At 55.1% G+C, this 27821-nt stretch overlaps 1 protein-coding gene across 3 annotated transcripts; it reads right to left on the reverse strand.

Moving 5' to 3' along the window:
• Positions 1–610: 610 nt before the first annotated feature.
• Positions 611–23129, reverse strand: RHCG (Rh family C glycoprotein). 3 transcript variants are annotated; one of them, XM_044231174.1, is made up of 11 exons: positions 22907–23129; positions 14497–14683; positions 11913–12063; positions 8735–8882; positions 7733–7899; positions 6202–6339; positions 5948–6084; positions 5565–5689; positions 5271–5344; positions 3047–3139; positions 611–736 (listed from the first exon to the last, which is right to left on the reverse strand). In XM_044231174.1, the coding sequence occupies exons 1-10, from the start codon at positions 23088–23090 to the stop codon at positions 3071–3073; spliced, it is 1380 nt and encodes a 459-aa protein (XP_044087109.1). In that variant the 5' UTR covers positions 23091–23129; the 3' UTR covers positions 611–736; positions 3047–3070. The 3 variants fall into 3 exon arrangements, with proteins under 3 accessions (XP_044087109.1, XP_044087108.1, XP_044087107.1); XM_044231173.1 differs by lacking the exon at positions 611–736 and adding an exon at positions 1773–2213 and having other exon boundaries at positions 3058–3139; XM_044231172.1 differs by lacking the exon at positions 611–736 and adding an exon at positions 1773–2213.
• Between the last annotated feature and the right edge of the window lie 4692 nt (positions 23130–27821).

The raw sequence follows: 27821 nt of genomic DNA on the forward strand, positions 1-27821 counted from the left end.
CTCTTGCACTCAGCACGGCCCATGGCCGCTGTCATATGGCAGTCAAGACCAGGAGGAAAGCAGGGATGCAAACTCAGATGGGGGGAACAGTCTCTGGGAACCCGTGCGGTCCTGCTGGAAACGCCAGGCTCTGCAGTGCTGGGTGTTTTTTAAGGACAAACCTCGCAGGCGCCAACAGTTTTTAGATGCCGTCCCGGATCATGAGGCAGAGCGAGTCTGGGAAACAGGGGTCTAGACGCAGGTGTCTCACTCCATAGGGCCGGGAGCACGGAGGCGACAGATCAACCCCTGCCCTCGGTGCCCTCCCCGCACAGCCCCCAGGATCCAGGTCAGGTAACGGGGAGCGAGGGGAAGAGGGGTCCCGTCCCAGCCCCTCAGAGCCCCGTGCTGCACCGGGTCTATCCCCGCCGGCGGAGGGCTGGCGGGCTCCCGGGCCAGGCTCTGGGAGGGTCTCCCCCGGCGCGCCCCCGCCCCCGCGGACAGGCCCCTCCCCGGGCCTCGTGGGCGTGCCGCTGGGCGGGGCCGCCGGGCCGGGGGCGGGCGGCTGGGGCCCCCAGCTCCGCGGAAATCAAAGCCGCCGCTCCCCTCCTCGCCACGCCGCACCCCTGCCGCGCCGCCGCGCACCTCCTCCTTTGTCACAATGTTTTTCAATCCGGTGAAGCAAACTGTCCAATTAGAGCCGGGGCCTCCAGCTTCCATCTTTGCCGACGTTTAATTAACATGCTCCTCTTGGCAGCTGCTGACAAGTTCCAGAAACAGGTTGTAAAGGGTTTTTGTCTTTACCCAGCATGGAAAATGAGGGGTGTTACATCGCGGGAACATGAATAGGTTGCATTTCAGCTCCCTCCTCCCCTCCTTCTCCTCCCCCTCCCCTCCTCTGGCACGGAGAATGAAGGCCTGTGTATGTATGTATGTGTGAATTGTGAGGGGGCGGGGAGGGCGGATTTGGAGGCAGGAGAGACCTTCTCCTCCCGCTCCCCTCACCCCTTCTTCCCTGGAGTCTGCTCCACAAAGGGTCTGGATTCTGCATCTTATTGGCCAGCTGGCACACTTTTGCCTCACGTCTCTTTTAGCCATAGCTAACCTCGCCATGTTGATTCCCATCTCTGGGTCTCTGCCCCTGCTGTCCCTGTGCCTCTGTTCTGGTAAACTCCTATTCAGCCTCCAAAACCCTGCTCTGGTGACCCACTCTGGGAAGCCCTCCTGGGGAACTGGATGGCTGTCGGGATTGAGGATGGATCCCTGGCATCAGGTGGGTCCTCAGCTAGACTGAGAGCTCCCTGAGGGTAGGAAGTGTTAGTCTGCCCAGGGTGGTGGCTGGCTGCAGGAAGTGGGGAGAGCGAAACAGCTGAAGCCTCCTCCCACTGTGGAGGGAGGGAAGGCTGGCTTGGCAGGGAGGATGGACGGAAAGGTTGGGGTCAGGGGATTGGCCTGAAGGAGGCTTCCCCCCCACCCCATTCCCCCACCCTGCCTGAGTACCCTTGAACCAGAGCATGGTCACATGAAGGGCACAGTAAACATGGGTGTGTTTCTGGGATGGTTGACGTGAAGTCAACCTTGGAGAGAGGCCCCGGCCCAGAAGTGAGCCTGGAAGGGGGTCCCAGGCCGGGCAGGCTCCAGCACCCCAAATTCCTCCTCTTCAGCCTGGGATGATTCCCCTTGCACTGTGGATGGCGGGGTGGTGTGGGAGGGCAGGACTGGGGCAGGAGGCTGGGTCTCTTGGGGTCCTTTTCTCCCTCAGATTGGCCCTGTTGAAGTACTCACACCCATTCTACAAAGAATACCAAGAACGTTTATTCACAGAGGCCACCATCTGCATGGCACGGAGTGGTCTGGGGGACGCAGGGAGCAAGGGAGGTGCTGGCCGAGGGGCAGGCGGAGAGTGGAGGAGCCCAGCAGTTGATGGCTGGCAGCTGAGTTGTCTCCTAGGAGGGCTCGGGTCCACGGCCAGCTCCCAGCCCCACTCCTGCCTGCTTTTCCCAGGATGCGGCCACCAAGACCGCTGGAGGCAGGTCTCCTCAGCCAGAACCTGGCTTGGACCACTTTGTCTATAGCTCTTCCTAGTTCATTCTCAGGCAGGCCCCCTGGGATGAAGGGGAAGGGAAGGGAGGTACCCTGGGCCAGGCCAGCAGTGGGGTGCTGCTCGCCTTGCTCTTGTGTTCCCAGCTTGGTCAGCACGGCTCCTTTGGGAGCGCCGGAACAGTCTGCAGAGCCTGTAGGGAGAGAGCCAGGAGCAGCGGGACACTGTGGGTCCTGCTGTAGCCCCTTGGGCCCCTTTACCTTTTCCAGACAGGGTGGGCATTAGAGGCAAGGGGTCATAGCCTCACTCTTTATCCTTAAGCCCCAATATCCTCTCCTGCCCCATCACTCAGCCTTTTGCCCCAGACACAGCTCCTTCCAAGCTCTGGCCTCGAAGGGGACCAAATAGTACTACTGAGCACAAAGGAAATGACCTGCAGGGATCCCATGCCCCCCACTTGCTCTGTGGGGCCTCGAAGAGCCTGAACTTCTCTGAGCCTTCATTTTCTCATCTATTAGAAAGAGGGAAGTAGTTGCACCTGTCAAGTGGAGCTCTCTGGAGGGTGAGATGCAAAAGGCAGGGCTTGGTGCATTCCACAGAGGAGGAAGGAAAGGTGAGTTGATGGGAAGAAGGAAAGAGGAGAGAGAAGAAAGGAAGAACTAGCTCGAGCTGATCGACTGAACAGAGCCAGACCTGTCATTTCCAACTTTTAGAGATGAAGAAATTAAGGCTCTGTCTGTGGGTGAAGAGGGCCTCAAAGTCACAACCGGTAAGCAGCAAAACTAAGTGTGTAGCCAGATCACCTAGATCTTTTTTTTTTTTTTTTTTTCAGTGCCTTCCACATATTCTTGTGCCTGTCTGGCTTGCTAGGAGTCTTATTCTGAGGCCACCAACCCCATGGGCCCACCCCAATCCAAGCAGGAGGGGTGGATTTCTTGATGCTTTCTTTTTGCCCCTTTACTGGTGGCATCCAATTCCCAGAGCGGGGGTGGGGGGGGTACATGGGGAGGAGCTGCCCATGCTCACCTGCTTCTCACCTGGCCTGGGAGTTTAAGGTTCTGAGGGCTTGAGGGTTGAGTCCTCAGGATGCAAGACCGTGCTCTTTGGCTCCTCAGGCATCTGTGGAGAGAGGAGGGCGGCTCCAGGGGCCTTGTCCCAGGCCAGGCGGGTGTCCCTGGTAGGACTAGAACAACCTGGCCAAGTCTGGAGGGGTGGATGGTGTGTGGCGGGCGCCACCTTGTGATCACTGTGCAGAGCGCATGCAGAGAAGCAGGGCAGTCCTACACACAGGTATCCTGCCCTCTACATCAGGTTAGCCACTGTCCAGGGTGCTGGGGCCCTGCAAGGACGACACAGGGTCCTTGCCCCACTTAGAGCAATGGGAAAGCTTTCAGGTGATGGGCACAGTGACAACAGGAGCTGCAAACTCACACGAGAGGCTGATAACCCACCGGGGGTGGGGGGGTGGAATTCTGGTTGTGCAGAATGAATCCGCTTTTGAAAGATGAGTGGTAATGTGCCAGGAAGAGACAAGCTCCCTGAACACCAGGCAGGTCCAAAAGTGAGGTGAGGTGAGATGTAGGGGAGGCCGGAAAGGGATGGGTAGCTGGAGTGGGGGTGGGGTGGAACAGCTTTACGCTGGCTTCAAGGCTTCGATTTAATCTTCTTTTTTTTTTTTTTTTAAGATTTTATTTATTTATTTGACAGAGAAATCACAAGTAGGCAGAGAGGCAGGCAGAGAGAGAGAGAGAGAGGAGGAAGCAGGCTTCCTGCTGAGCAGAGAGCCCGATGCGGGACCTGATCCCAGGACCCTGAGATCATGACCTGAGCTGAAGGCAGCGGTCTAACCCATTGAGCTACCCAGGCGCCCCGGCTTCGATTTAATCTTAAAGATGGCCTCAGCAGAGGTCCTGGGGAACATCTGTCTCACCACATCCCCTGGAAGGCAACCTCATCTCCCAGGTAAAGCAGCCGGAGGCCAGGGGCCAAGCGGATAGACTGTGCCTTACTTCCACAGACACAGAATTAGACCTTAAAACGGAGCACTGCTGAAGGGTATGCAGCCGCTAGAATGTGTGAACTAAGAATGATAAAGGTCCAAACAGAACCAAGAGAGATCTCTGTAGGGAAGTTGATAAGATTTTTTAGTTTATTTCATTAGTGGCAAATCCATGTGATTTCTCATGGTCGTGTCTAAAATCGTTTACGTTCTGACTTTAAATATGGAATGAAAATAATGCTGCTAAAAGAAGAAAGTTTATTAAGAATGTAATGACACAGAATACTTTTTACAATAGAGACAGAGAGAGAGAAAGTGAGCAGGATCCCAAATCGGGCATAAATCCATAAATCTCTGCTAAGAAAAGTCTTGGCTGATAAAAAAAAAAAAAAACAAAAAACAAAAAACAAAAAACTGGAGGAACATAGGCCCAAAATATTAGCAGTGCTTGAATTAGGGTGATGGGATTTCTTTCTATTTTTCTCTATTTCCCGATTTCTCTTAATGGGCTTCTATTCATTTTAGAATAGACATTTTAAAGAGAATGAATTAAAAAATGTTATTAGTTATGTACATGAAATTGGTTTATAGTGGATATCAGTGAAAATGACCCAGAAAACTTTCTGGTGTGGTTTTAAAATTACGGAGCCAAATGAAAGGCAGTGATGGACAGACCCGAGTCACAGGGGCCACAGACACAGGTTACGTCCTGCCCCGTGTCATGAGGGGAGATGCAGGTGGCTGTCATCTCCCCAACATCGAATGCCAGTAAATACCTGCAACAAGGATCCATTGGGAGGGAGCCCTGCCTCAAGTCACAGAAAACCCAAATTGTGGCAAGTTTTTAAAGAAACGGAGTTCTGTGACATCTTACTACTTTTCAGCTTCTAGAACAAGGTTTCTCAAGTTGAGTTTCTGTACAGATACTTCTCTGGATGCTGAAAGCAATGGAATGTCGCTCAGTTTTCTGGGCCAGAATCAGCTGGGAACTTGTTCCCATGAGGATGCCCTACTCAGTGACAGTTCTGGGCTGGCATCTGGGAAGCTGCCACACTTTGGGAACGACTGCTCTAGAATAAAGCCTTTGGCCCCCAGGAGACACACAGCCTCTGGATGGAGCAGGGTGATGCAGGCTCTGTCCCCAATCCTCAGCTTCCGGTCCCTCGGGCCCCAGCTCGGCTGATGCGGGCCGGGTCTGTGGAGAAGGGATATAACTCCCTTTGTGCAGGGGAGCCAGTCCCTGGAACTTACCTCCCAGTAGACGGAATCCTCAAAGCAGTTCTCATCAGCGGGTTGTCCCCAGACTGGCAGTTTCAGGATAATTCCTAAGGAAAGTTTGGGGTCACACAAGGTCAGGAACCACTTCTCTTAGCCTACCCAGGCCTTCCCCTTAGCTGAGAAGCACCCCCTCCCCACCCCCCAACTCTGTCCCAAAGCCACAAGTGCACAGGATTCCTGTGGGCTCTGGGCTGACCTCTGGTACATGCTCTTGGGTCCCCCACCCACAGCAGCCCCGCCTTCTTTAGCCCAGCCACTTCCACTCACCCACAATGCCGCCGCCCACCAGGGCCATGGCCAGGGACACAAAGAGACCAGCAGCCTGAAACTTGCCCTGCATGCTTGCGTTCCAGTTAGTCTTGAAACCATCAAAGCCAAAGGCAAGGGCAAGCCTGGGGTGGAGATTGGGGGCAGATCAGGGCGGCACAGAGAGACCAAGAAACCCCTTGCTGTGGCCCACAAATGTGAGCGGGCACCAAGGCTCTGAGCCTTCCCGTGTGCACTGGACAGATCAGATGGTCCTTAAGACTCATGAGGAGGGACAGAGGTTGGGGAGAGAGGCCCATGGACAGTGGTTCAGTTTGGGGAAGGCTAGGGGTAGAGACGGTAAGGAGGGAGCTCAGGCTCCCCTGTCCCTCCTCCATACTTACCCGTTTATTCCATACACATCGGTGGTGGCGCAAGACGCGGTCACGGCACCCACGATGGCACCGATGATGCCGGGAATGCCGTGCAGGTTGTGAATGCCACACGTGTCCTGGATCCGCAGCCGGGCCTCCAGGAATGGCTGGACAGGGGAGACGGGTGCTACTCAGGCCCTGAGCAGTGGCAGGGGTTTGGGGAGGCCCCAGTACACGCAAATCCAGGATCCTCCAGCCCTCAGCCCCTGGCCTGGGGTCCTCACCGTCAGGTACACAAAACCCAGGGTGGAGACGATGCCGCAGATGAAGCCAACGATGAGGGAGCCATAGGGCATGAGCATCATTTCAGCGGCCGTCCCGACGGCCACCCCTCCTGCGAGCGTGGCGTTCTGGATGTGCACCTAGGTAGGGCGGGCAGGGTGGGCCGGAGCTCAGTCCTATCCCCAGAGCCCGCCTGCACCAGCACGCCGTGTCTGGGGGCGCTGGCGCTGGGAGGCAGGGATGACTCCGAGGGCATCTTGCAAGCCGGCAGACCGCAGAGGGCCGGCTCCTGTGCTCTCTGCACACTGGGCACCCCCACCAGCAGGCTGGCCATCGTCCATGGACACAAATCTGTGTAATCGTGTTGGGGTGGGTGAACCCTCTTGGCACGTCTACACCTTCCCTCTGGCTCCGTGTGCGCAGGTGCGCATGTCTGATGGGCTCTACACCCACGTCTGCTGACGTCAGGCGGCCGTGGGGCCCCACGCATGCGCACACGCCCGTGCCGGCATCTGGGGGCCTGCACCAGCGCCCGCTGACCCTCTCGGGGGGCCCCACAGTTCCCGGTACTGTGCTGCGCGCTGTGGGGAGGATGTCAGTCCGTCTCCACAACCAGCCCAGGAGGTAAGGACAGTAATCTTTGGATGTTTGCAGAGGAGGAAACGGAGGTGCAGGGAGACCGTACTAGCAAGGGGCAGAAAGGTGTCTTGATCCGGATCAGGGCGGAGCCGGGGGCCCCCGAGTTTGACCCTGTTCCATGTCCTTGTCTGCGTGGGGGTGTTGGGTGCACGCAGGGTTTGTCTGATTCTCTTTCCCCTGATGCGAACGTCCCTACCGCTCTGTGTGGTGAGTGTCCCACATATGCCCGCGTCAAGAAGCTAGTGTCAGACTGGGAAATAGAGAGGCGGTCTTCTTTTTATAGGAAAATCGACCAACACCTATGGGGTGTGGCCCCTCCCCACTAACGACAGCACGGTCTGTCCCAGTGGTGGGAGAGGAAGGACACCGCGAAACCATATGCCCCCACAAACCTGTGTCCCGGGGAGTGGACAGACATCGAAGGGGTCCCCTTTCTGAGGGTATGGGGCGGGGCAGGTGGAGGCAGCTTTAGGAATGCTGAGGACCAGCGTTTGGAGGATCGGAAGCCCGACAGAAGAGAAATGCCCCTGGCAACCGGACTAGGCTGGTCTGATGGGGCCCTCAGCCCAGAAGAGCTATCAGCACCCCAGGTTGGGAGGAGGAGAATGAAGAGGAGGAGACGCCCACCCAGAGCAGCCAGGGTAACAGAATCTGGGAATCCGGTTCTGGGCTCTGCGGAAAACCAGCTAGGGAATCCAAACAAATCATTTCTCCCCGAGACTCAGTTTTTTCATCTGCAGGATGGGGGAGATCACCCTGATGCTGCTGCCTGCTTCACAGAGTCGTCGGCCGGACATGGTGATCGGTGCCCACAGGGTGCAGGCAGTCATAGTCACACCTCCCCCTGCCCCCGGGGGCTCCCCAGAAACCCCCCCCCCGCCCTCCACCACTCACCATGTCCAGCTTGCCCTTCTTGTGCAAGGCGCTGGACAGTGCTACCGAGGTGAGCACGCAGGCTGCCAACGAGCAGTAGGTGTTGATGGCAGCTCGGTGCTGGGCGTCTCCGTGGTTGGACACAGCTGAGTTGAAGCTGGGCCAGTACATCCATAGGAAGAGGGTGCCTGACCAGACCAGACAGGACCGGTGGGCCGGGGTGGAAGAGGTGTTAGATGGGTCCAACAGAGCTTAGGCAGACTTCCTGTCCTTTAGTTCCAGAGATGTCATAGGACTCGTGTGCCCCAGTAGTAGTTTCCCACCCCTGCAGCTTTACTCATGCTGGGGGGCTCTTCCCAGAACATCCTTCCTGCCTAACTTCCACACAACCTTCCCCTGCTCCAGGAAGTCTACCCCAGCCCCATAACTGGGCTGAATGCCTCCCCCGTTGCTCCCATGGCATCATGAGGGAGAATCTTTTTCCCTACTGTAGTTAGATCATCTGGTAACATTGCCATCTCTTCCACCATATTGGGAGGAACTCCTTGAAGGCAGGGCTGGGTTTTAGGAGACCAGAGTGGGTGGTTGGTATGTATTCTCTGGAGTGAATGGACACAGGAAGTAGGAATTCACACCTTGCCCTAGCCCAGGGGATGGACTGACCAGTTTCTGGGTGCCGCTTCATCTGCCTTGGGGCATCCTAGGGAGTACAGGATGAGTGACCAACTTCTTCCAGCCCCATAGGAAAAAGGGAAAAAATCTGGGATCCTGGAGGTGTCTACAGGCAACCCCTCCTCTGCCTTTCCCCCAAGGGAACTACCTGCCACCCCAGACCATGTGGGTATCAGGTGTGATTATGGTGTTCTGAATTCCTCCTAGAGACCCTCACCTGTTAATGGGGGTTCTCACTCCTCATAGAGGTCCTCTCCCATCATGGCAGCCCGAAGGCATCATGATGGCCCGTAGCCACCAGGGCCATCTTCCCCCATCCCAGCGGCCCTCATTCATTATAGCAGCTCTCACCGATCATGGCAAAGAGATCCGAGTGGTACACAGCTTTCTGCCTGTCCTTGCTCTGATGTAGGCCGGGCCGGTAGAGGATCCAGGTCACTGTGAGCCCAAAGTAGGCACCAAATGTGTGGATGGTCATAGAGCCCCCTGCGTCCTTTACCTGGGGGGGTAGGGATCTGTCAGACTCTGATACTTTCTCTCTCTCCCAACTATTAGCACTTTCCTTGCCCACTCCCGTGAAAAACACACACACACACACACACACACACACACAAAGAGTTCCATCTGTCTGACTCCACAAGCTTCAGGATGGAGCTCAGGGCTCCCACAGACCAATCAGTTGGGAAGGGGAGAAAGTGGGGATCCCTGAGCCCAAGCTGTGAGTCTGTCAGCAAAGTGCCAGGGCATTGTCCCCCAGCAGATGGGATTGTGCCCAGATGGGGAGCCCCAGGCTTGGAGAAGACCTTGCTCAGTCAAGCAGCGGGAAGAGGCGAAGCAGAGCTAGAACCCAGGCCCCGCCCCTATTTGTTTGTCACCCACGAGCTTCTACTGTGTCTTAATTCCTGGGAGCCCTGCTGTTCCCTCTGGGCCTCCCCTCTCCGCATTGCTTCCTCCACAGCCACTCCTGGCCCAGCCCCAGTCCGTCTAGAAGGCCACTCCTCATCCCCCAGGCACCCTGCCACCCTTGCTGCCTGACAACCTTCCTGCTGACCGCTGGCCCCCAGCCCAGCCCCACCCCACCCTCCTCTCCTCTGCCCCCTATAGTCAGAGCACGCAGATCGGTTTCTTCCTCTTCTGTCTCCTTCTGCCCTACCCCACTCTGTGCCTCAAGTTCCTCCTTCACAAAGTCGGGGAGACCAGGGTGCCTTATTTAGTAGGGCTGTCTCAACGGCCAAACTAGACAACTCGTGTCTGGCACCTGGCGAGCGCCTGGTACCCCACAGGGGTTTGGTTGACTTAGCCTTCCTGTGCCCCCACCTCCTCTCTCTTTATCCTCCTCTCCTCCCCACTCAGAACCAATCTCAGGGGAAATTCCAATCAGAATCACACACTTGCTCCTTCACTGTAGGTGGGGAAATCCCGGCAGAGAGGTTAAGTGTGTTGTCCAAGGTCAGAGAGCTAGTTAGTTGTCGGCAGAGCTCGGTTTCCTGGTTCCCAGCCTGACGGGTGCCTCTATTAGCTGTGGGACCTGGGCTGAGCCCCTTAACCTCTGAGCCTCAACTTTCTCTTCTGTAAAGTGGGGATAATAATTGCACCTATCTCAGAGGGGAGGATTAATGAGGTAAGCCATGTGAGGCATCTAGAGCAGGGACCAGCCAAGGGCAAGTGCTCCTTGCATGTCAGCAGGGACTTGGCACAGAGACGGACTCAAAGGTTGTCGTGCAAATTTCATGTCATGAAATTTCAAAGAATTTCCGTAGCAGGTCGGGAGGATTTTTGAGACCCTCTTAACTTGTGCCCAAGATTCATTCTTGGCACACCCTCTTCCAGCAGGTCAGCCCACTGGAAACCTCTCACCATGGGCCTCCCTTCAGGCCTAGCCACTCACTGTTCCCTCTGCCTCACTCCTTCGCCTGGTTGTTTCCCACTTGACTTCTAGCTTTGACATCTCTTCCTCCAGGAAGCCTCTCTGACCTGTCCTGCTGGTTCAGACACCTGCCTCCCCTTTTAGGCCATCAAGGCCCTGACCCCACTCCTCATTATACTATGTGGTTACTGTCTACTGACTTCCTAGCTCCCTCTCTAGATTGTGAGTTCCTCAGGGTCTAAAGAGGTCTTCCCACCTATGTATAAGGTGCCCGATGCGTGGTCAGACTCCAAAATGCATTTACTTGACAAATATTTGTTGAGCCCTTATTAGGCATTGAACTAGGTACTGGAGATCCTGACGGCCCAGACACATCAGGTTTATCAGAAAAAGAGGAAGTTTACGAAGAAAATGAACCAAGTCAATGTGAGAGATAGTGACTTGGGGTGGGGGGCAGTAAAGTAAGGTAGAGGCCAACACTGGGGCAGGGGGGAATCTGGGAGGGCCTCTCTGAAGAGGTAATATTCCAGCTGAGACCTCAGTAATAAAAATGAGTGAGGGATGAGCATTCCAGGCAAAGGGAATAGCAAGCGCAAAGGCCCTGAGGTGGGACCAAGCATGATCGTTGGCGAGCAGACAGCAGAGTGTGGCCAAAGCATGGAGAGATGGGGAGAGAGTAGATTATAAGCTTGGAGGGAAAGGCTGGGGGCAGAACATGTGGGGCTTTACAACAAATTTGGATTTTACTCAAAATTTTAAAAACCACTGGAGGGTTTTGATCAGGGGAATGGTCTCACACAGATTATTATTAGGTCTCCATGGTTGCTGCTGGAGATTGGCCTGAGGCAGTGAGTAGAGCAAGGATGAAGATAGGGAAATGAGTTAGGAGAAAGAGATATGGTGGCTTGGACCAGCCTGGTGGCTGAAGAAAATGACAAAATGAGTGACTGAATACAGTGGGATCTAAAAGAGAAAACAAAACAAAAACAAAAAAATCTCTCCCCCTTGTGGGGGGGCAGAAATGTGCCAGGCAGAGTACAAATGTAGAGGAGTTTGGGGCTAAGAAATGGATGAAGTCCTGAATGACCTTCACCCCTGCAAAGGTACTAAAGAGGTTTCTGAGCTAGAGTCAGAGGTCTAAGGTACCCCTTACTTGGGCCATTGAATCGGCCGACTTCAAGGGGCATCATTCCTGCCAGAGTCCACATGAATGTCATCTCTGGAGTTGTGCAGGCCACAACCTATGCAGCTGTCCACGTCCACCATGGCTTTTCCCCTAGGATCCGTCCTTACAGACGTGCAACCTCAATCTACTGGGTCCTTTTCTTGGCAGAGCAAACTGGGCATGAGGGGTGTATGTGCAGGAACACCCACTCTTTCCATCTGATATGCTGGAAAGAGAAAGGAGGGAGAAAACCACCATATGAGGAACCCCTGCTCTGCCAATGTGCTGGTCTGATTGGCCAGGTGGACCACCATCCCTGCCCAAATAAATGTCATTACTCTCCTTTTAGCAATAAGGAGACTGAGGTTCAGAAGGTTAAGTGACAGGCCAAGGGTGAATTGAATCCAGCCAGCATGCCTCCCTGGCCCTCTTTTTCTCTCCTCCCCTGCTGTCACCCCATGTGTCCCCCTGAACCGCCATCCTTGAGCCCTGCTCACCTCTAGCAGACTGAGGAGGATGTACTCATTCACTGAAAAGAGGGTCACTTGGAAGAGAGTCATGATGAGTAGCTGGACAGGGCTGACTTTGCCCAGAATTGCCCCAAAGGCCACACAGACAGAGCCCACGCAGAAGTCCGCATTGATGAGGCTGTGGGGAGACAGGTCAGGGGAGGGTCTGAGGCAACAGCAAAAAGTGGCACTCTGAGTCCTGGGTTTGAATCTGGACGTTGGCCATCTGTGCATTTGGCTTTGTGGCTTAACCTTTCTGAGCCTCAGGTTCATGGTGTGGTCACGAACACACAGTATCTTTTTTTTTTTTTTTAAATATTCTGTTAGTCACCATACAGTACATCATTAGTTTTTGATACAGTTTTTTGATATAATGTTCCATGCTTCCTTGCTTACATATAATACCCAGTGCTCCATGCAATCCGTGCCCTCCTTAAAACCCATCATTGGGTTCACCCATTACCACCACCCCTCCCAGCACAGAGTGTCTTAAAGCTAATCTAGGAATGAGAAGAAATAGCACGTGAAAGGGCCATCACAGCAATGGCACGTACCAGATGCCACACCCTTCCTTTGTGGCCCCCATCCCAGTGTCCCCTCAGGGAGCTTGTGTTTAAGGCACCCAGGTCATCTGGCTGCTGTTCTAGGACATGCCCCTTATGTGAGGGCTTGTCCTGCCCTCCATCCTCTACCTGCCCTTCCGGAACAACCTCTGACTGCCTCCTCTTTCAGAAAGCCTTCCTTGATTCCTCCATGCAGATGTGGTCTCCACCTCCAGACCCTTATCTCTCACTTTACACATGCTTCTGTCTACCAGGGCCCCGCTTGGGTTGGAGCTCTCATAACCTCCCTTTACCTTTCCTGGGAGAGAGGATCTGTGTCCCCGGAAGAAAGAGAGGCCTTCCTGCAGGAGGTAGGTAGGGACCTGGGGGCTGGGTAGAAGGGGGCAGGAAAGCCAACAGAGAGAACAGAGGCAGAGGAGCAACCCAGTCCTTCTTCAGTCTGGACCCTGAAGGCCCAGCCAGCCAGCAGAAGGCCGATGGAGGCGGACAGCCAGGCAGATGTCGTCGGGCCAAAGGAGACCCTGGTTCCATCCACATGTCCGCCTAACCCAGGCCTTTCTGTGCCCAACCAGCGGCAAAGCTGTCAAGGATTCCAAGGCAGACTCATGAGAGCTGTAAATGGGGCGGGGGTGGGTGCAGGGACAATAGAGGCTCCTTCCTCAAGACATTCACATCTAGAAGAAGTGCCCCTGCCCCATGCTCAGGTGTATGAGAGAATCCGGAGGTGAGAAGTAAGAAGCCAGCGAACTGTAGGGCCAGGGTGTGGAATGGGCCCGGCTGTCAGGGTCCCTCCCAAGTTGAGGATGTTCATTGGAACCTCGGCTTCCCTGTGAGCCTTGTTTACTGCTGTGTCCCCAGGGCCTCACACAGGGCCTGACTGAGGAATCATGGCAGTTACTCAGTGCCAGGCAGGGAAACACCCGCTAGGTACTGCATAGGCCCACCTGTACCACACCCAAACCTGAGGGGACAGGTACTATTACTCGCCACATCATAGAGATGGAACAGGGGGGCTTCGAGAGGCTGTGTTATTTGCTCACGTTCCCATAACTGACCCATCGGACAGACGTGACCATTGGGAAGAAGGGAGAGGGAGAGCAGAAAAGCCCACATCTTGGCCCATCAGCTCCCTGGAGACGGAGGCGTGCATGTCCCATCTTAGGAAGGCCCATGGAGGCTGGGGCAGAGCCTGAGGGCATCGCCCTGCAGAGACAGGTGGGACCTGGAGGACTCCTTAGCAGGGACAGGACGGAAGCCAGGAGGCGGGTCTGGGGACAACATAGTCATCCACCCCTGGGCACCAGGACTGGCTCCAGCTCAGTTGCTGGAAATCAACTCCCTGAAAACCAGTTTGCCAAAAATCTCAATTTGTCGAGTGACCAACTTGCCCCGTAACTGGTTCACCACACACTTCCAACTCACAAAGTACATGATGATTCCCTCTGAAGATTTCTAAAACGTTGTATGCTTCTGTTATTCAACTAGCCATAGCTCTCTTGCTGGGTCGGCCAGCTAAATATATTACAGGTGTTTTTATTCTTTGGGTCTACAGTTTGGGGAGTGAGACTTTTCTTGTGTATTTTGAACTGCATGGTGATATGCATGTCAACGGTTTTATATACAAAAGGCTGACTTACTGATTCCAACACATTTTCTATTTTGTCAACTCTTTTTCCAGTTTCTCTTAAGTCACTTAAGAAGACTTAAGTCCCTGACCAGCTTGAGTGAACGAGTATCTTGCAAGTATTTGGCAGGTTTTAAGTGTCAGACACCTGGCAGATGATCCCCCGTTGGTGCCCCGGATGTGACGTGGTGTTATGGCAATTTGCTTCTAAACCCTTTCTGTGGACTTGGTCTTCCAAGCAGGCTAATGAGTGTTCCTTCGCACACCCGCCCCCTCGCCCTCTGGGCTCCGCCCCCGGGCCCACCCTTTCCCCGGGCCCCGCCCCAGGCCCGCCCCCACTCGCGCCGGGCCCGCCCTCTGAACCCAGGGCCCGCCCCGCGCTCACTTTTCCACGCCCACGTGAATGTAGCCTTCGTGGTAGGAGTGGAACCAGCCCTGCATGAGCAGCGCCCATTGGATGCCAAAGGCCGCCAGCAGGAAGTTGAAGCCCACAGAGCTGTAACCGTAGCGCTGCAGGAAAGTCATGAGGAAGCCGAAGCCCACGAAGATCATCACGTGCACGTCCTGGAAGCCTGCGGGGAGAGCGCAGCCGGGGGTCTCGGTGGTCTGGGCCAGCCCCCCCTGGCGCAGCGCTGTCTTCCCGGACACCTGGCCCTCAGGTAGCCTCACGAACCCCCTCCTCCCATCTCTGCATCTGGATCCTGGGGCCAGGCGCCGTTGCTGCAGGTAGAACCGCCACTGCCTGCATCTTGTCCTAAGAACCCCTGGAGGGGTCTGGGCTTGGGGGGGGGGGCGGCGAGGTGAGCCTCCCACTATAGAACGCTCATTCTAATGCCAAAACAAGCCGTGCCGTGCTAGAGCGCAAAATTGGCTGTGGCTCACACCTAGAATCTAGGGTCTAGAACCCAGATTTTCTGCGGCCTTGCCCCCTCAACTCCGTTTTTTTAGTACAGAGAAGTTAGTCTCCACTGGGTCTGCGTCTCTGGAGGGGCCAAGCAAGCGAGTTGATCACCCCCCCCACCCCATGAATGTCACACCCCACCTCCACCCCCAGCAAGTACACTTTCTTGCATCACAGAGACCCGAATCTGGACCCCAGTTCCTCCATCTGCTGCGCAGATGACTCTGGAAAGTCAGGTAGCATCCTTGGCTTTCCCGGCCCTCTGTAATGCTTACAAAGCCTGCAGAGATTAAATGCGGGTGTGTAGGTACACCACCTAGCAGTGTCCGTCCCATAACAGGAGTTCAAACTGGATAAGTGTCGTTGTTGTTTTATTATTTATTATTTGTTATTACTTAGGCATAGGTTCATTCTCAGTTTTGAGCCAACTCTTCTGCCAACTCTTGGGGTCTAGCCTTGACAACCTACTTCCCCTCTCTCAGCCAGTGTTCTCCATAAAACCAAAGGATGGATTAGAGTGATCGTAACTGTCCTCCCAGTGCTAATGTTACCTGATTCTGGAGTCCCAGAAAATTAAAATAGAGGGCAAGGACCTTTGGGAAGCAAAGACAGTTACAAAAATATAAGGCACTGTGTGGGTCTATAGGACACAGGAGCTAGATTGAAGGGTTCCCACTGGCCAAATCTGGGATGGTTTGAGCACCAAAATAATTACGTACTGTATTAAATTAAAACCATTGCAAAGTAGCAACTTGGAGTAAGAAATAAGTGAGAATGTGGGGGAGGCTCTTGATGGTAACAGAATGCTGAGAGCCAGACAGTTAAATGTGGAATGAGCGCTGAAGTTGGAAAATCGTGATTTTCACAGTAAAACTCTATCAGTGGATGCTGAATCCAGGGGGAAATTTTGATGAGGAGGAGAACATTTGCATTGTCTTCAAGAGTCTCCCTAGAGACTGTGAGTTGCAAGGGACTGAAAAAAAAACAAAAAACCCAAAAAACCAGTAATTATGAAGTGGAGAAACAGGACGACTTCTCAGAGGGGTGATCAAAATTAACCTTACTCATGAGGGACAGGTGGGTTACCACGGGCCTTCAGATGGAATAATCTGAAGGCAGCTTATCACCTGTATGGCATTCTAGCCCAGCAGGCATCATCCCAGTCTACTTACAAGGAAGATCAAACAGAAAATGAGTAATGTGCCATTAGAGGGGGTGTGTGTGTGTGTGTGCGCGCGCGCGCGCGCGCACTGAGGCTGTAGTCTTGAAAAATGTCAGTGTCGTCAAAGACAAAGGCGGCAGAAATGTTCCGGGTTAAAAGAGACTAAGGAGACGTGCCAGCTACATTCACTACCTAACTCAGGACTGGATTCTGGATGTGACGGGGGGAATGGGAGGAGAGCCGCGAAGGTCGTTGTCCACAAAAGTAGAAAATAAATGAGAAAATTCGGTTGAGGAAATGGGATCGGAACCGTTTATTAAGCTATAAATTGATTAGCCTGGTGTTGGAAGAGAATCCCTCCATGCTCAGGACACATTCTGGGGTCGTGAAGGTGACAACAGGGCCACGGCATGTGAAACTGACCCGCAGGTGGTTCAGAGGAAACAAGTGTGTGTGTGGAGAAAGAAGGAACAGGTCGCTGATTCGGAGTTACAGAGTATATAGCGCGCTTTATGCTACTTCTGTTTTAGCAACTTCTTGCAAATTTGAAATTCTTCCCAAGTAAAAGAAAAAAAAAGGTGGGCGGGATCTGCAGGGTCTTTCTACATTCCTGGCTCCCCCTGCCCCCATGAACCAGCAGCACAGGTCTGCTCCAGGGTCTCTGGCTGTGACCTCCCCCTGCCCAGGATGCTGTTCCTGCAAAATGGAGGCCAACAACTTCTTTTCCCTCAGATCTCACCCAGACACGGCCTCATCACAGAGGCCCTCCTGACCCTCCCGTTTAAAGGCGGTTCGCCCTCTCCCAGCACCCCCTCCCTTCCTTTCTAGTTCTTTCGACTGTGTGCAGTTGGAGTGTTTGTCCCGCCCACCAGACTGGAAACTCCCAGAAGGCGAGGCCATGCCTGTTTCCTTCCAGCCGCTGTTGCCCGGCTCTTGGGAGAGCGGCCAGGGAGACTCTCCGTCACTGTCTGTGACGGAATGAATGATGACGGCTGTCACCCCAGCAGCACCGAGGGTGTCCGCTGAGCAGCCAGTCAGGGGAGGCTATGGTCCCTCTCCGGTCGGACACCTCTTGCACCCCGGGGTGGAGAGCCTGGCCGAGGTGGCGGCAGCAGCGGTGCTGATGCTACAGCAGTCCTGACCTTGCCTGCCCCCGCCTGCCCCCCTCCCCAGTCTCCCTGGGGCCCAGGCCACGGCTACAGCCCCCCTTGGCTAGCGGGCACCTGGAGGCGACTTAGGGATGGGGTGCTGGCAGGGTGCCGGGCGGGGGCGGAGGCATGCCAGCTGGTGCCAGGGAGCCGTGGGTCTCACCCCAGTGGGGTGCTGTGAGCAGCTGTCGAGACCTGTGCGGGTCTGCATGAGCCAACAGCAGCTCAGTGGAGGTTTCACAATGTGTGCGGCTGATTTCGTGTATTACCGCACTTCATGGTTTATCACGTTTCCAACTGTTGTGGGGGGATCTGAGCTAATGCGTGTGAGGCACCATACGTGGCATCATGGTTATTCTTGGGAAGAACGGATGGGTGGCAGACTGGAGGAGAGGTGTGAAAGAGGGAGGTGACACTTTCAGACTCCAGTTCCAGCAGCAGGGAGGGGAGCTCGTAGGGGGGCAGGGCTGCCGATAGACCCTGGGATCTGGGAGCTGGTTGTGGAGTGGGAGGGAGGGACTGGGTCAAGTGCTGGCCTTGGGGGACCACGGCGGGGTGGGCATGGCAGGTGAGAGGGACAGAGCCTGGCTGTGTGGGGTGAAGTGGGGATCTGAGACCAGGGTGGGGGGGGCAGGCCCGCAGATGGAGCTGTGAGTCAGAATGTGGGCACAGTGAGGGGGAGACAGCAGCTGAGAGCTGGCCGCCTCTGAAGCTAGCAGGTTGGACAGGGAAGGCGCTGGCAGGCGGTGGGAGGAATCCCCGGGAAGAGGCAGCGTCACAGAGGGTGGGGGCCTTTCAGCCGTTTGGTGGCAGAGAGGAACCATGTGGGCAGGGGTGGAGGGTGGGTATGTTGGGGGGGCCCTGCTGGGGAATAGCTTCAATTTCAGGGCTGCCTGACACCCTCCCCTTCTTAGCACACCATCTCTGCCTGCCCCTTCTTGCCAGTTCTCTGTCCTCCGTGACTCCCCTTACTCCCCGGCTATCCTGACCTCTCTCTCCGCCCCTCTCCGGGGGTGTCTCTTTTTTCCTGCCCCACTTGGAGCACGCAGACACCAGCTTCCCTCTCCTGGGGTACCTCCCCGTTCATTCTCTTGCTCCCTTTCTGTTTCTCTCCCACACCGGTCCTAATTTAGAACCCCAACCTACCAGTTGAATAATTTATGTTCCATAAGGTTGGGTGCTTCCTAAAATGCTTTTACTAGTAATGGTTCGAAGGTCCCAACTGTGTGACCTTCGGGAAGGGCATCATCTCTCGGATCTGCAGTTTCTTATTCTGTAAAGTGGGTTTAGTCCATGTGTTTGGGAAGTGCTCACCCCAGAGTTCTGGGGTGCACATGTAATGACTTCATCCAGCCCTAGTTAGAGGCCTGGCTCTTTTGCAAATTGATCAATCATATTAGCTACTATTTCTCTTTTCTCCTTCAAGGTTGTCTTTGTGTTTCGCAGAGTCGGCGACTTGCTGTAGATCAGTGGAAGGTGATGAGACACCTCCCTTTCCCCCCCTCTTTCCCCAGCCTGGGGTGACACAGCAGTCCTGCGCCTCCCAGAATCTGTCCTCTCTGCCCAGAGATCTTCCCCCAAACCCCACGGGGCGGACAGGCATGCTGGCTTGCAGCCACGAAGGCTGCCACAAGGGGGCACCAGTACACAGCAGCTCTCACTCCCGTTCTCCACCCCCTTGCTAGTTCTCCACCCCCTTGCTACGTCTAGAGGGGCCCCTTTTCCCCCACCTCCAGAATGTGTCCCCAGCGAAGCCGGCAGTGGCTCTGAAATACGAGTTTCCCATGCCACTGGACCACAGCAGCTTCCTCCCCTCTGCTGCCCCGGCACAGAGAGCATGGAGCCCTGCCTGGTGCCGATGGGTGCTGCTCCCTTCCCGCTCTCTGCGGGCCAGCCAGGCCCAGACTTTCCCTTGGAGTCCTCCTGGCCATTCCAGCACTTCCCCAAGGCTCTGTGTCCACCTCCCCCACACCTCAGATCAGACCCAGTCAACGCACAATCTTCTGGCAATGGCGCAGAGGCCCCCGGAAAGCAGGTGGGCTGTGGGGAGGGAGGGCTCAGCCAGTCCCTGTCCCTGTCCCTGGCGCCCAGAGTGTTGGGCACATCTCTAAGGTCCATTTGGGCACCAAAAGATGGAAAGAAATGCTCTGCCTGACAGAGCCTGCAAAAAGCACTTGTAAGTGGGGAAAGCAGAGAGGAATTTAAATGCTCACATTTAGGGACAAACTAATATTCAGGGACACACTCCTTGGCCATATCTCTAAAGAGATGCTGAGCCTCCACTCGCCTCCCTTCAGCGCCAGAGCACTCACTCCCCTCTGAGGACACCTGATACCAGCATTCACTGTCCCCTCACTTCCTGCCCCCAGATGGGCCCTACCAGTCCCCTGCCCTCTTCAGTTTTCCTGGAGAGCCAGTGCATTAAATAACAGTCCCACTTCACAGACGAGCATACTGAGGCTCACTCCATTTAGCAAGGGACGCAGATCTGTTGAATTCCACAATCCAGGTTGTGCTGCCCTTTGAGACTTGTGGGCAAACTTGTCCTTTACTAAATGGAGCTGAGTCTGAGGGGGCAGGTCCCAGAATTGCAGAGCGAGCCTGGCTGCCGTGGCTTCATTAAACAGCCTTTCTGGGGTTGAAACTACGGCAGCCTCTGCCCTCGGTCATGTCCTAGAAATGTGTCCACTCGTCCTGCAGTCCTTGCAGGAAGCTTCAGGAGCGCAGACTCTGAGGGCTCTTCCTCAAGTCAGCTTCCCCCGGACCCTTCCCACAGCCACTGAGGCCCCAGAGCCCTAGCCCGTGAGGAGCACGGACCTCAGAGGGCACTGTCAGGGCAGGTCCCCAGCTGGCTTGGTGCCTGCTGCCTGCTGAGGGGCCCATGCCTGCCTTCCTGAGCCCCAGCCCAAGCCAGCTGGAGCTGGACTCTTCTGGAAACCTGAGATGCCCAGCAGGCTCCACTAATCCCCTGGGGAAGGAATGAGGCCCACACAGGTGTTGTGTGGACAGCCTAGCGCCAAGAACCCAGAAGATACCAGAAGGGCACGCCCTCATCCCTGGCCCCTGGGAACTGCCATACTGGAGCCGCACCGGCTGCCCTCTACCCCTAACACAATCACCACGACCAGGTGGACCAGAAAAGGGTCAGGGGAGGGGGGAGGGGATGGGAAAGGTGCCAGGAGGAAGGAGAGCAAAGGGAGAGGAACCCAGGGCTCCTACGTGGGCTCTCTGGTTTCCTAGTCACTCTCCCTCCCAGGCCTTGGTCTCCTTGTGTATAAAATGGGAACCCAGACCCTGCCTTCCTTCTGGGGCAGTGGGGGCATCCAAGGAGAGAACGCACACCTGCTAGCTTGCCTTGTTGCCACTACTTGCCAAGGAGTCCCGAGGCCAAGGGTCTCTCCCTGTACTGCTTTCCTCTCTGTCACTTCCTGCGTGGTGACCAAAAGCTTCTCAGCACCCACGGGGAAACAGCAGGGGAAACTCAAGCCCACCTTGATGGCTGCCTCGTTCCCTCTTAGGAACCTCCCTCCTATCCCTTTCACAAACCCTACCCTTGGGCCACTCTGCACCACTCAACGTGCTCCCCGCATGCCTGCCCTGCTTCCCCACGCCCCCACTGTCCCACCACCTTCCAAGAAGTGGAAGAGAAGTGCCCAGACAACCTGACCCCACGGAGGACAGGGTGTTGGGGTGCTCTCAATGAGTCTCGGAGCCCTTTGGGGTCAGAGACCCAGGATATGCAACTTGTTCCTCCAGAGCGGCCGTTAAGTCTTGGTCTCTCAGAGGAGTCGTGGTTTATGTGTGTGTCCTGGCAAATGACTACTAGCACAAGTCCCCACCTCCTCACTCTCTAGAGTGTCACTGGTTGATAAACGATATGGCCGCCCCATAGGTAAGTGATTGGTTGGTGTGGGAATAAATGAAGGTGGATGTGGAAGGGGTGGGGAGAGAAGCTGGAGAGATGCGAGGGCCACACCTCTTGTTGGGAATGTTCTGTAGCTTCCATTTGAGGGCTTTGAGACTTTCCACTGCCTGGACCCATCAAGGACCCATGAATGCCCGTGGGAGACCTTGCCTCCTATGCTTTGCTGGGAGGCTGGCTTTTTGGCTAAGAGATAAGTAAGCGCTAGAGCGGAGTGGAACAGGCAAAGGAGGGTCTCCAGCTGGCCTGCCTCTCCATTTGCGGGGTTAGTTCAAGGGGAGTCAAGGTGGGCAGTGAAGGGCAGATTAAGAGTCCAAATTCTAAGCTGTCAAGATCTCTTAAAACACGACCCTGAGTAGAGCCCAGTAGAGGTTGTGGTCTACAACCCCTTTCCATCACCTCCCTTCTTCTAGGCACCATATTTCTATTAATATAGCCTGTGGGTAGCTTTTTGGCAGCCATTTAAGATGGCTGGCTCCCAGTGTTTTGGCCGATCCCTCAACCTCGTCTTTGTTCATGCGGGCCGTCATCCAGAATGTATGCTGTTATTTATCTGGATCTAAGTGACATGTTATTTCTGGAGGTAAAGGCTCCCATCAATGAGGGTTTTCAAGCCATGGAGGGAACGCCAGTGGGGAGAGGTGGCTGTTGTTGACAGGCTTTAGGGTCCGTGCTGAGACTAACAGTCCGTAACCACGTGACACCAACAAGTTGGAATGACTGTCATTGGCTGCTGGTGCATGGTGTGGGCAGTCGGGAGGCACACGGGTATGGAAAGAGCCCTGGGCTGGGAGTTTGGAGGTTGGGCTGACCTGAGTGACCTTGAGCCAGTTTTTCCAACTCCCGAGTCCCAGGGCATCTGTGCTCAGTGCTCCTCCACGAAGTGCTCCCTTAGGAAGTGAGGGCTCCATGGCCAGCCCCATGCCAGAGCTCAACGGGCACTATCTCACGCCAGCCTCGCCCCAGCCCAGTAAGGCAGAGGTGGAACTGGAGTCTCAGTGAGGTTGACCCGTACCTAAGGCGGGTACCTGGTCAATGGCGGAATCGTGACAAAAGTGAGGTCTGGTGATTCCAAACCCATGCTCTTAATTAAGCACAGTAGCACAGACACCAGAGAATTCAGGATTCCCCTTCTTCCTCTCCAAGCCAGAAGAGGGCAGGGGCCGTGGTCCGCATGCCTCTCCCTGCGCTCCTCTCCCCACAGCCACTGCAGCCCTTGACTTGGGACCAAGACCAGCCCAAGATTTGGGACCTTGACTTGACGGGCGCACCTGGACAAGGGAGCCAGTGTTCCCCCCTGGCTCCCTGGCTGGTGACTGAGATGGGACTCGGGTCTTTGGAGGACCAGTAGGGCCCTCTGACAGGGAAGCTGGAGGACTCTGATGGCCCCGGGAGGGAGCTCCCCGTGGGGAGTTTTCCCTTTGTTTAACGCAGGGAAAAGGGGTTGGCGCGCACGTGGCCCTTTCTCAAAGGAGCTCTGCAGAGGCTGGCGGGGCGCGGTTGGGAAGGCTGAGCGGGGAGGACCACGGGGCTCCGAGGGAGGGAGCAGGGAGGATCAGCAGCTTCTCCTGCTCCAGCGCCCTCCCGCCCTCTGTTCCCGAGCAGCGAGGCAGGGCTCTTGGCGGGAAGCGCCGCGGGGACCTGCGGGGTGTCGGGACTTACTCGGGTAGCGGTAGTAGAATTCGTTCTCCAGGTCGCTGGTGTTGTGTTGCGCCTTGCTGTCGGCCCAGCGGGCGTCGGCGTCGGCCTCGTAGCGCACAAACACGCCGAAGAGGACCACCATGGCCACCTGCAGGAGCAGGCAGGTGACCGGCAGCCGCCAGCGGAGGTTGGTGTTCCAGACCATCCTGCGGGGAGGGCAGGGCGCCTGGCCGGGGAGGGCAGCGGGCAGTTCGGACCCACGCTCGCAGGCGGGAGAGGCTTATAAGACCCGGGAAGGGGCGGGGCGGCCACGGACGGTGGCGGAACAGCTGACCCGGGTGCCGCCCGCGCGCTCGCCCGCCCAACCGGCGAGGGGACCCGTGGGCTCGGGGCTCGACTCCCCCCGCCCCCACCCCGGGGGCCTTCCGGAAGCTCCCGGGCCAGGGCCCGAGTGGGCAAATGGGCGGGGATCGAGGCGCCCCAACCTCCGCGGGTCCCCTCGATACCTGGGCCGCTGGTCTGTCCCCTTTTGTTCCGGACCCGAGACAGGAAAAGGCGGATTGTCAGCCTCCCACGGAGAGAGGAACTGGAGGAATTCCTAGACGGCGCTCTTCCTCGCCAACATCGCCACCATCAACCCTTTCTTTTTATGATCACAGGATTTGCAGAGTACGTGGAAAACCAGGGAAGGCTAAGAACTGTCGCAGACCGAGAAGCCCGGAGAGGCGCGACAGCTGGTACAGTCCGTACCATGGAACAGAGAGGATGTTGGGGGGAAAACTGGTGAAATCCACACGAAGTGTGAACTTTAGTTCATTGCCTTGTGCCCACGTGGGTTTCACGGTTGTGGCAAATGTACCAGGCTTAGGTGAGATGTTAGCAGGGGACACTGGGGGCCGGGTAGTGTGCGGCACTAGGGGAGCTCAGTACTATCTTTGCAAGTTTTCTATAAGTCTAAAATTATCCCTGAAAATAGGGTATTAAGAAAAATTTTGTATATGTGTGTGTGTTTATATATATGAATGATCAGAACAGTTGACTTTTTCACAATTCATTGAGCTTGATCAGGAATTATCTGTTGGTCAGTATGTGGGATATTGATGTGAGGAAACCATAGAATTTAAGTTAAATTTTTTGCTTAGCCTATATTTTATCGACATAAATTCAATTTTCTAATTTTTCTTTAAAGAAATTGAATACAGAGTGCCTGGGTGGCTCAGTGGGTTAAGCCTCTGCCTTTGGCTCGGGTCATGATCTCAGGGTCCTGGGATCGAGTCCCGCATCAGGCTCTCTGCTCAGCGGTGAGCCTGCTTCCTCCTCTCTCTCTGCCTGCCTCTCCACCTACTTGTGATCTCTGTCAAATAAATAAATAAAATCTTTTTTAAAAATTGAGTGTAACTATATTGTAGAGATTTTGGAAAATATAGAAAGCACAAAGAGGAAACCGGAAAACCACCTGTAATTCCTCCACCTGAGGCAACAATAACATGAGAAAGAGAAAGAGGAAGAGATTCATCCTGTAATACTGTTTTATAGCTGCTTTATTCACTTAATAGTTTGTAAACAATAGTTTGTAAACGTTACAAACTTAGTAGTTTGTAAAAAAAAAAAAAGTTTGTAAACATACTCTTGTTTACTACAGCATTTTAAATGGCAGGAGATTCCCTGCCTTATCTAGCCAAACCCCTAGTGTTAGGTGATGGGGTTGCTTTGGGTTTGTCTGGTGTAGTAAATAGCACTGTTGTGAACATCCGGGTAATTGGTCTTTGTATGGGTTCCGGTGAGTTCCCAGAGGCTGAATCCCTTCGATACACGTTGCAAGAAGTCCCCCAAAGTGTGTTCCTCCTGCGTCATGTGGTACCCATGCACCCTCACCGGTGCTGGATTACAGAAAACCATTGCCAGTTTGAATCCCAGATATGTAAAAGGCAGGAATGAGCCCCTGATCAGGGTGCTGGGAACTCAAATGTAGCCCTGCCGTATTCACGTGGGCACCATTCCCTTAGCAGGAGAAGTGGCCGGCTTCCCGGCTTCAAGACCCCGCCAGACATGCAAAAGCGATACCAGCAAGAGGGGCTGTTTATTACATATTTGCCGTGGCCAAACCTTTTAGACATGTTCTGCTTCTCCGTGGAACCCTTGCAGCGTGAACAATGGATCTGCATCCTACGGATGAAACTTGAGTTGAAATTCCAACTCGGGGCTGTCCTATCTCACTGCACCGTGCTGCTGGCCCCCTCTGGGCAGGGCAGAAGGAAGGTTTGGTTTCAGGTAGGTGTACCCACCGTTGCAGAGAGAGACCTCTACATGCACAGCCAAGGGAGAGTGGAGGGCAGGAGGCAAGGGCTGGGATTGAAGTCCGGTGATGATGTGTTCCGTGGGAACACAAGGGCTTCTGGAGTCATCCATTCCCCAGGGGGCCACGAGCCCCTTTCAGAGAAGAACGTGTCTTATGTCTAACTCTCTCCCCTGCCCACAGCACAGCATGCATGCAGAGCGAGAAGGAGGAAGGAAGTGGAGAATAAAATTCTTTGAGCACCTGTGTCCCAGGCGCTGTTCTAGGTGCTGGGAGGTAAATCTCTGTCTCCATGGAAATTGTTGCGGGTGCGGGGGTGACAAAAGGAAGCAGGATAGAGAACTGTACGCTATGTGTGAGGGTGATGAGTGCCATGCAGGAAAAGGACATGGAAAGTGGACAAGAGGGGGCTGGGAGTAGGAAGGTCACTTTGGGGGAGGGGGTCCGGCGATGTGGAGAGAGGGAGGGATGGAGGGAGGCAGGAAGGGAGAAAGGGAGGCAGGAAAATAGAGAAAGAAAGAGAAGATTTGGGACACCTGTGGAGCCAGTTGGTTACACATCTGCCTTCAGCTCAGGTCATGATCCTGGGGTCCTGGGTTGGAGCCCCACATTGGGCTCGCTGCTCCGTGGGGTATCTCCTTCTCCCTCTGCTTCTGCCCCTCCCCATGCTCATGTGTGCTCTCTCTCTCTCTCTGTTTCTTTCAAATAGATAAATAATATCTTTTTTTAAAAAAGATTCTTCTGCTGGCTCTAGTCCCACCTCACCCCGACTTTGGGGCCTGGCACCTTCAGCAGCACTTAGATGCTTCCGTACTTTCCTGAATGTCCCAGAGCAGCTGTTCCCTTCATCGGCTGCCCTTGGTCTTTGTGGCGGACTGAGCTCCCAGTCCCCCTGTCCTCCCACAGCCAGTTGTTTTATTTCTGGTGCTTCTGGGGGAAAAAATGACCCCTGCCCCCAGCAACCTAGAAGAAAATGTCTCCTCCAGAATATTTTTTCTCAGCTACCAAAAGCAAGGCCAGACCAGCAGGTCGCCCCACTTTCGAAGAGGCTGGTTCTCTACAGAGTGTCTGGGCTTCCATCGTGATGCGTGATGCGGGGCTGGAGCTGGGGCGGGAAGGTGGGAGCTCTCCCTGCCCCCCCAACCCTCTGCCCACTTTCTCCTGTCCCTGGTCTCCATGCACGCATTCATGCGTTCAACTTTCTTCCCAACCCTGGCCTCACGTGATCTGTTCCTTTGTCTGTTTGTGGGCTGTCGCCTTCTACCAGAATGCCAGCCCCCAGGCCAAGGCCCTAGAAGAGAGCCTAACTCAAGACAGTTGCTCATTAATGACTTTTTGAATGAATGAACGAACTCTTTCAGTTTCTAGTAATCAACGTGTGTCCAGAGCACCTGCCGCATGCACAGCTCAGTTTTGGCCCAAAGAGCCCCACAGAGATGTCCCCCTAGTTTATACTACCCAGGAGGAGGCCCAAGTGACTGGCCCTGGTGGTTAAAGCAGAAGGGAAGACTTTCCCAGGTAGTTGGGGGTGCTTGGTGGGCACTGCGGTGATCAGGGCGGGCTTCGTGGAGTAGAACCGATCTAGGATTTGTAGAGCAGGTAGGAGGTAGACCTTTCCTTCTCTGCCCTCTGGCTTTTCTTGTCTCCTCTGTCACCACCCCCCCCAACTGATGGTTCCAGGTCACCTCCCCATCCTGGCCTGGTACTTCCTCTGTCCACCAGCAGCCTGGAATTCTGGGCTTGTCCTCTGAGATCAGGGTTCAGAAACTGGCTGCTCAGGTCTGTCGGGCCGGGCCGGGATTTGCCAGAGGAGCTAGCCACTTCCTCCTAAAATGTGGGTGACTTGACAAATGGGAATGACAGGCAGGGGTGACGAGTTGGAATGGTGCCTTCCCCCGCTGGAGAGGTAGGGTGTGGCAGTGACGGCGGCTGGCAGGACTGGAGGTGGGGGCGGCAGCGGCCATGTGGTTTGGGCCAGGGCTGATTCAGATTGTCCTGCTTTGCGGCAGGGTCTCCCTGCTCCAGGCATGGTGACCGTGCCAAGGGAGCTGTGCAGGGACAGGCACTGCCATTGCCCTTCTCCGCGCCTGTCCCTCAGGACAGATCACCATCAGTGCTCTTGGCGTCTGTGGCCTGGTTCCCACAAGCAGCCCGAGGTTGTGGCAAGGGCGCTAGGCCAGGGCTCACAAGTTCTTGAGTCGGTCCCGGTGCTGTCAAGTTGCTGGTACGCACAAGCTCTCTGGGCCTTATTTCCTCCATCTGCAAATGGGTAGGTGCCTGCTCACCACTGCAGTCTGCTGTGATGCTCAAAGGAGAACAGCAGCCTGATGCTTAGCACCTTGGCCGAGGTTCAAAGGGGCCAGGGCTTGCGTGCCCTGAGTCTGGTCACTTCCGAGCTGGGTGAACTTGGGCAAGGCACTTAACCGCTTTGTGACTCCATCCTCCCATCCGCACCATGGTGCAACAGTAGTATCCACCTCGCAGGGCGGTTAGGAGGGCTGGATGGCGATTGCTGGAGGAAACGGTAGCTCTTGTTTGCAACTGGAAATGAATGGGAAAGTCCCTCGTAAATGATGCGATGTCATAAATACAATTAAGGGAGGCTTCTATGATGCTGGGTAATGGCATTCTCCTTCAGTG

The sequence above is a fragment of the Neovison vison genome, chromosome 13 (assembly GCF_020171115.1).
Source record: "Neovison vison isolate M4711 chromosome 13, ASM_NN_V1, whole genome shotgun sequence".
In the NCBI taxonomy this organism is placed as follows: Eukaryota; Metazoa; Chordata; class Mammalia; order Carnivora; family Mustelidae; genus Neogale; species Neogale vison.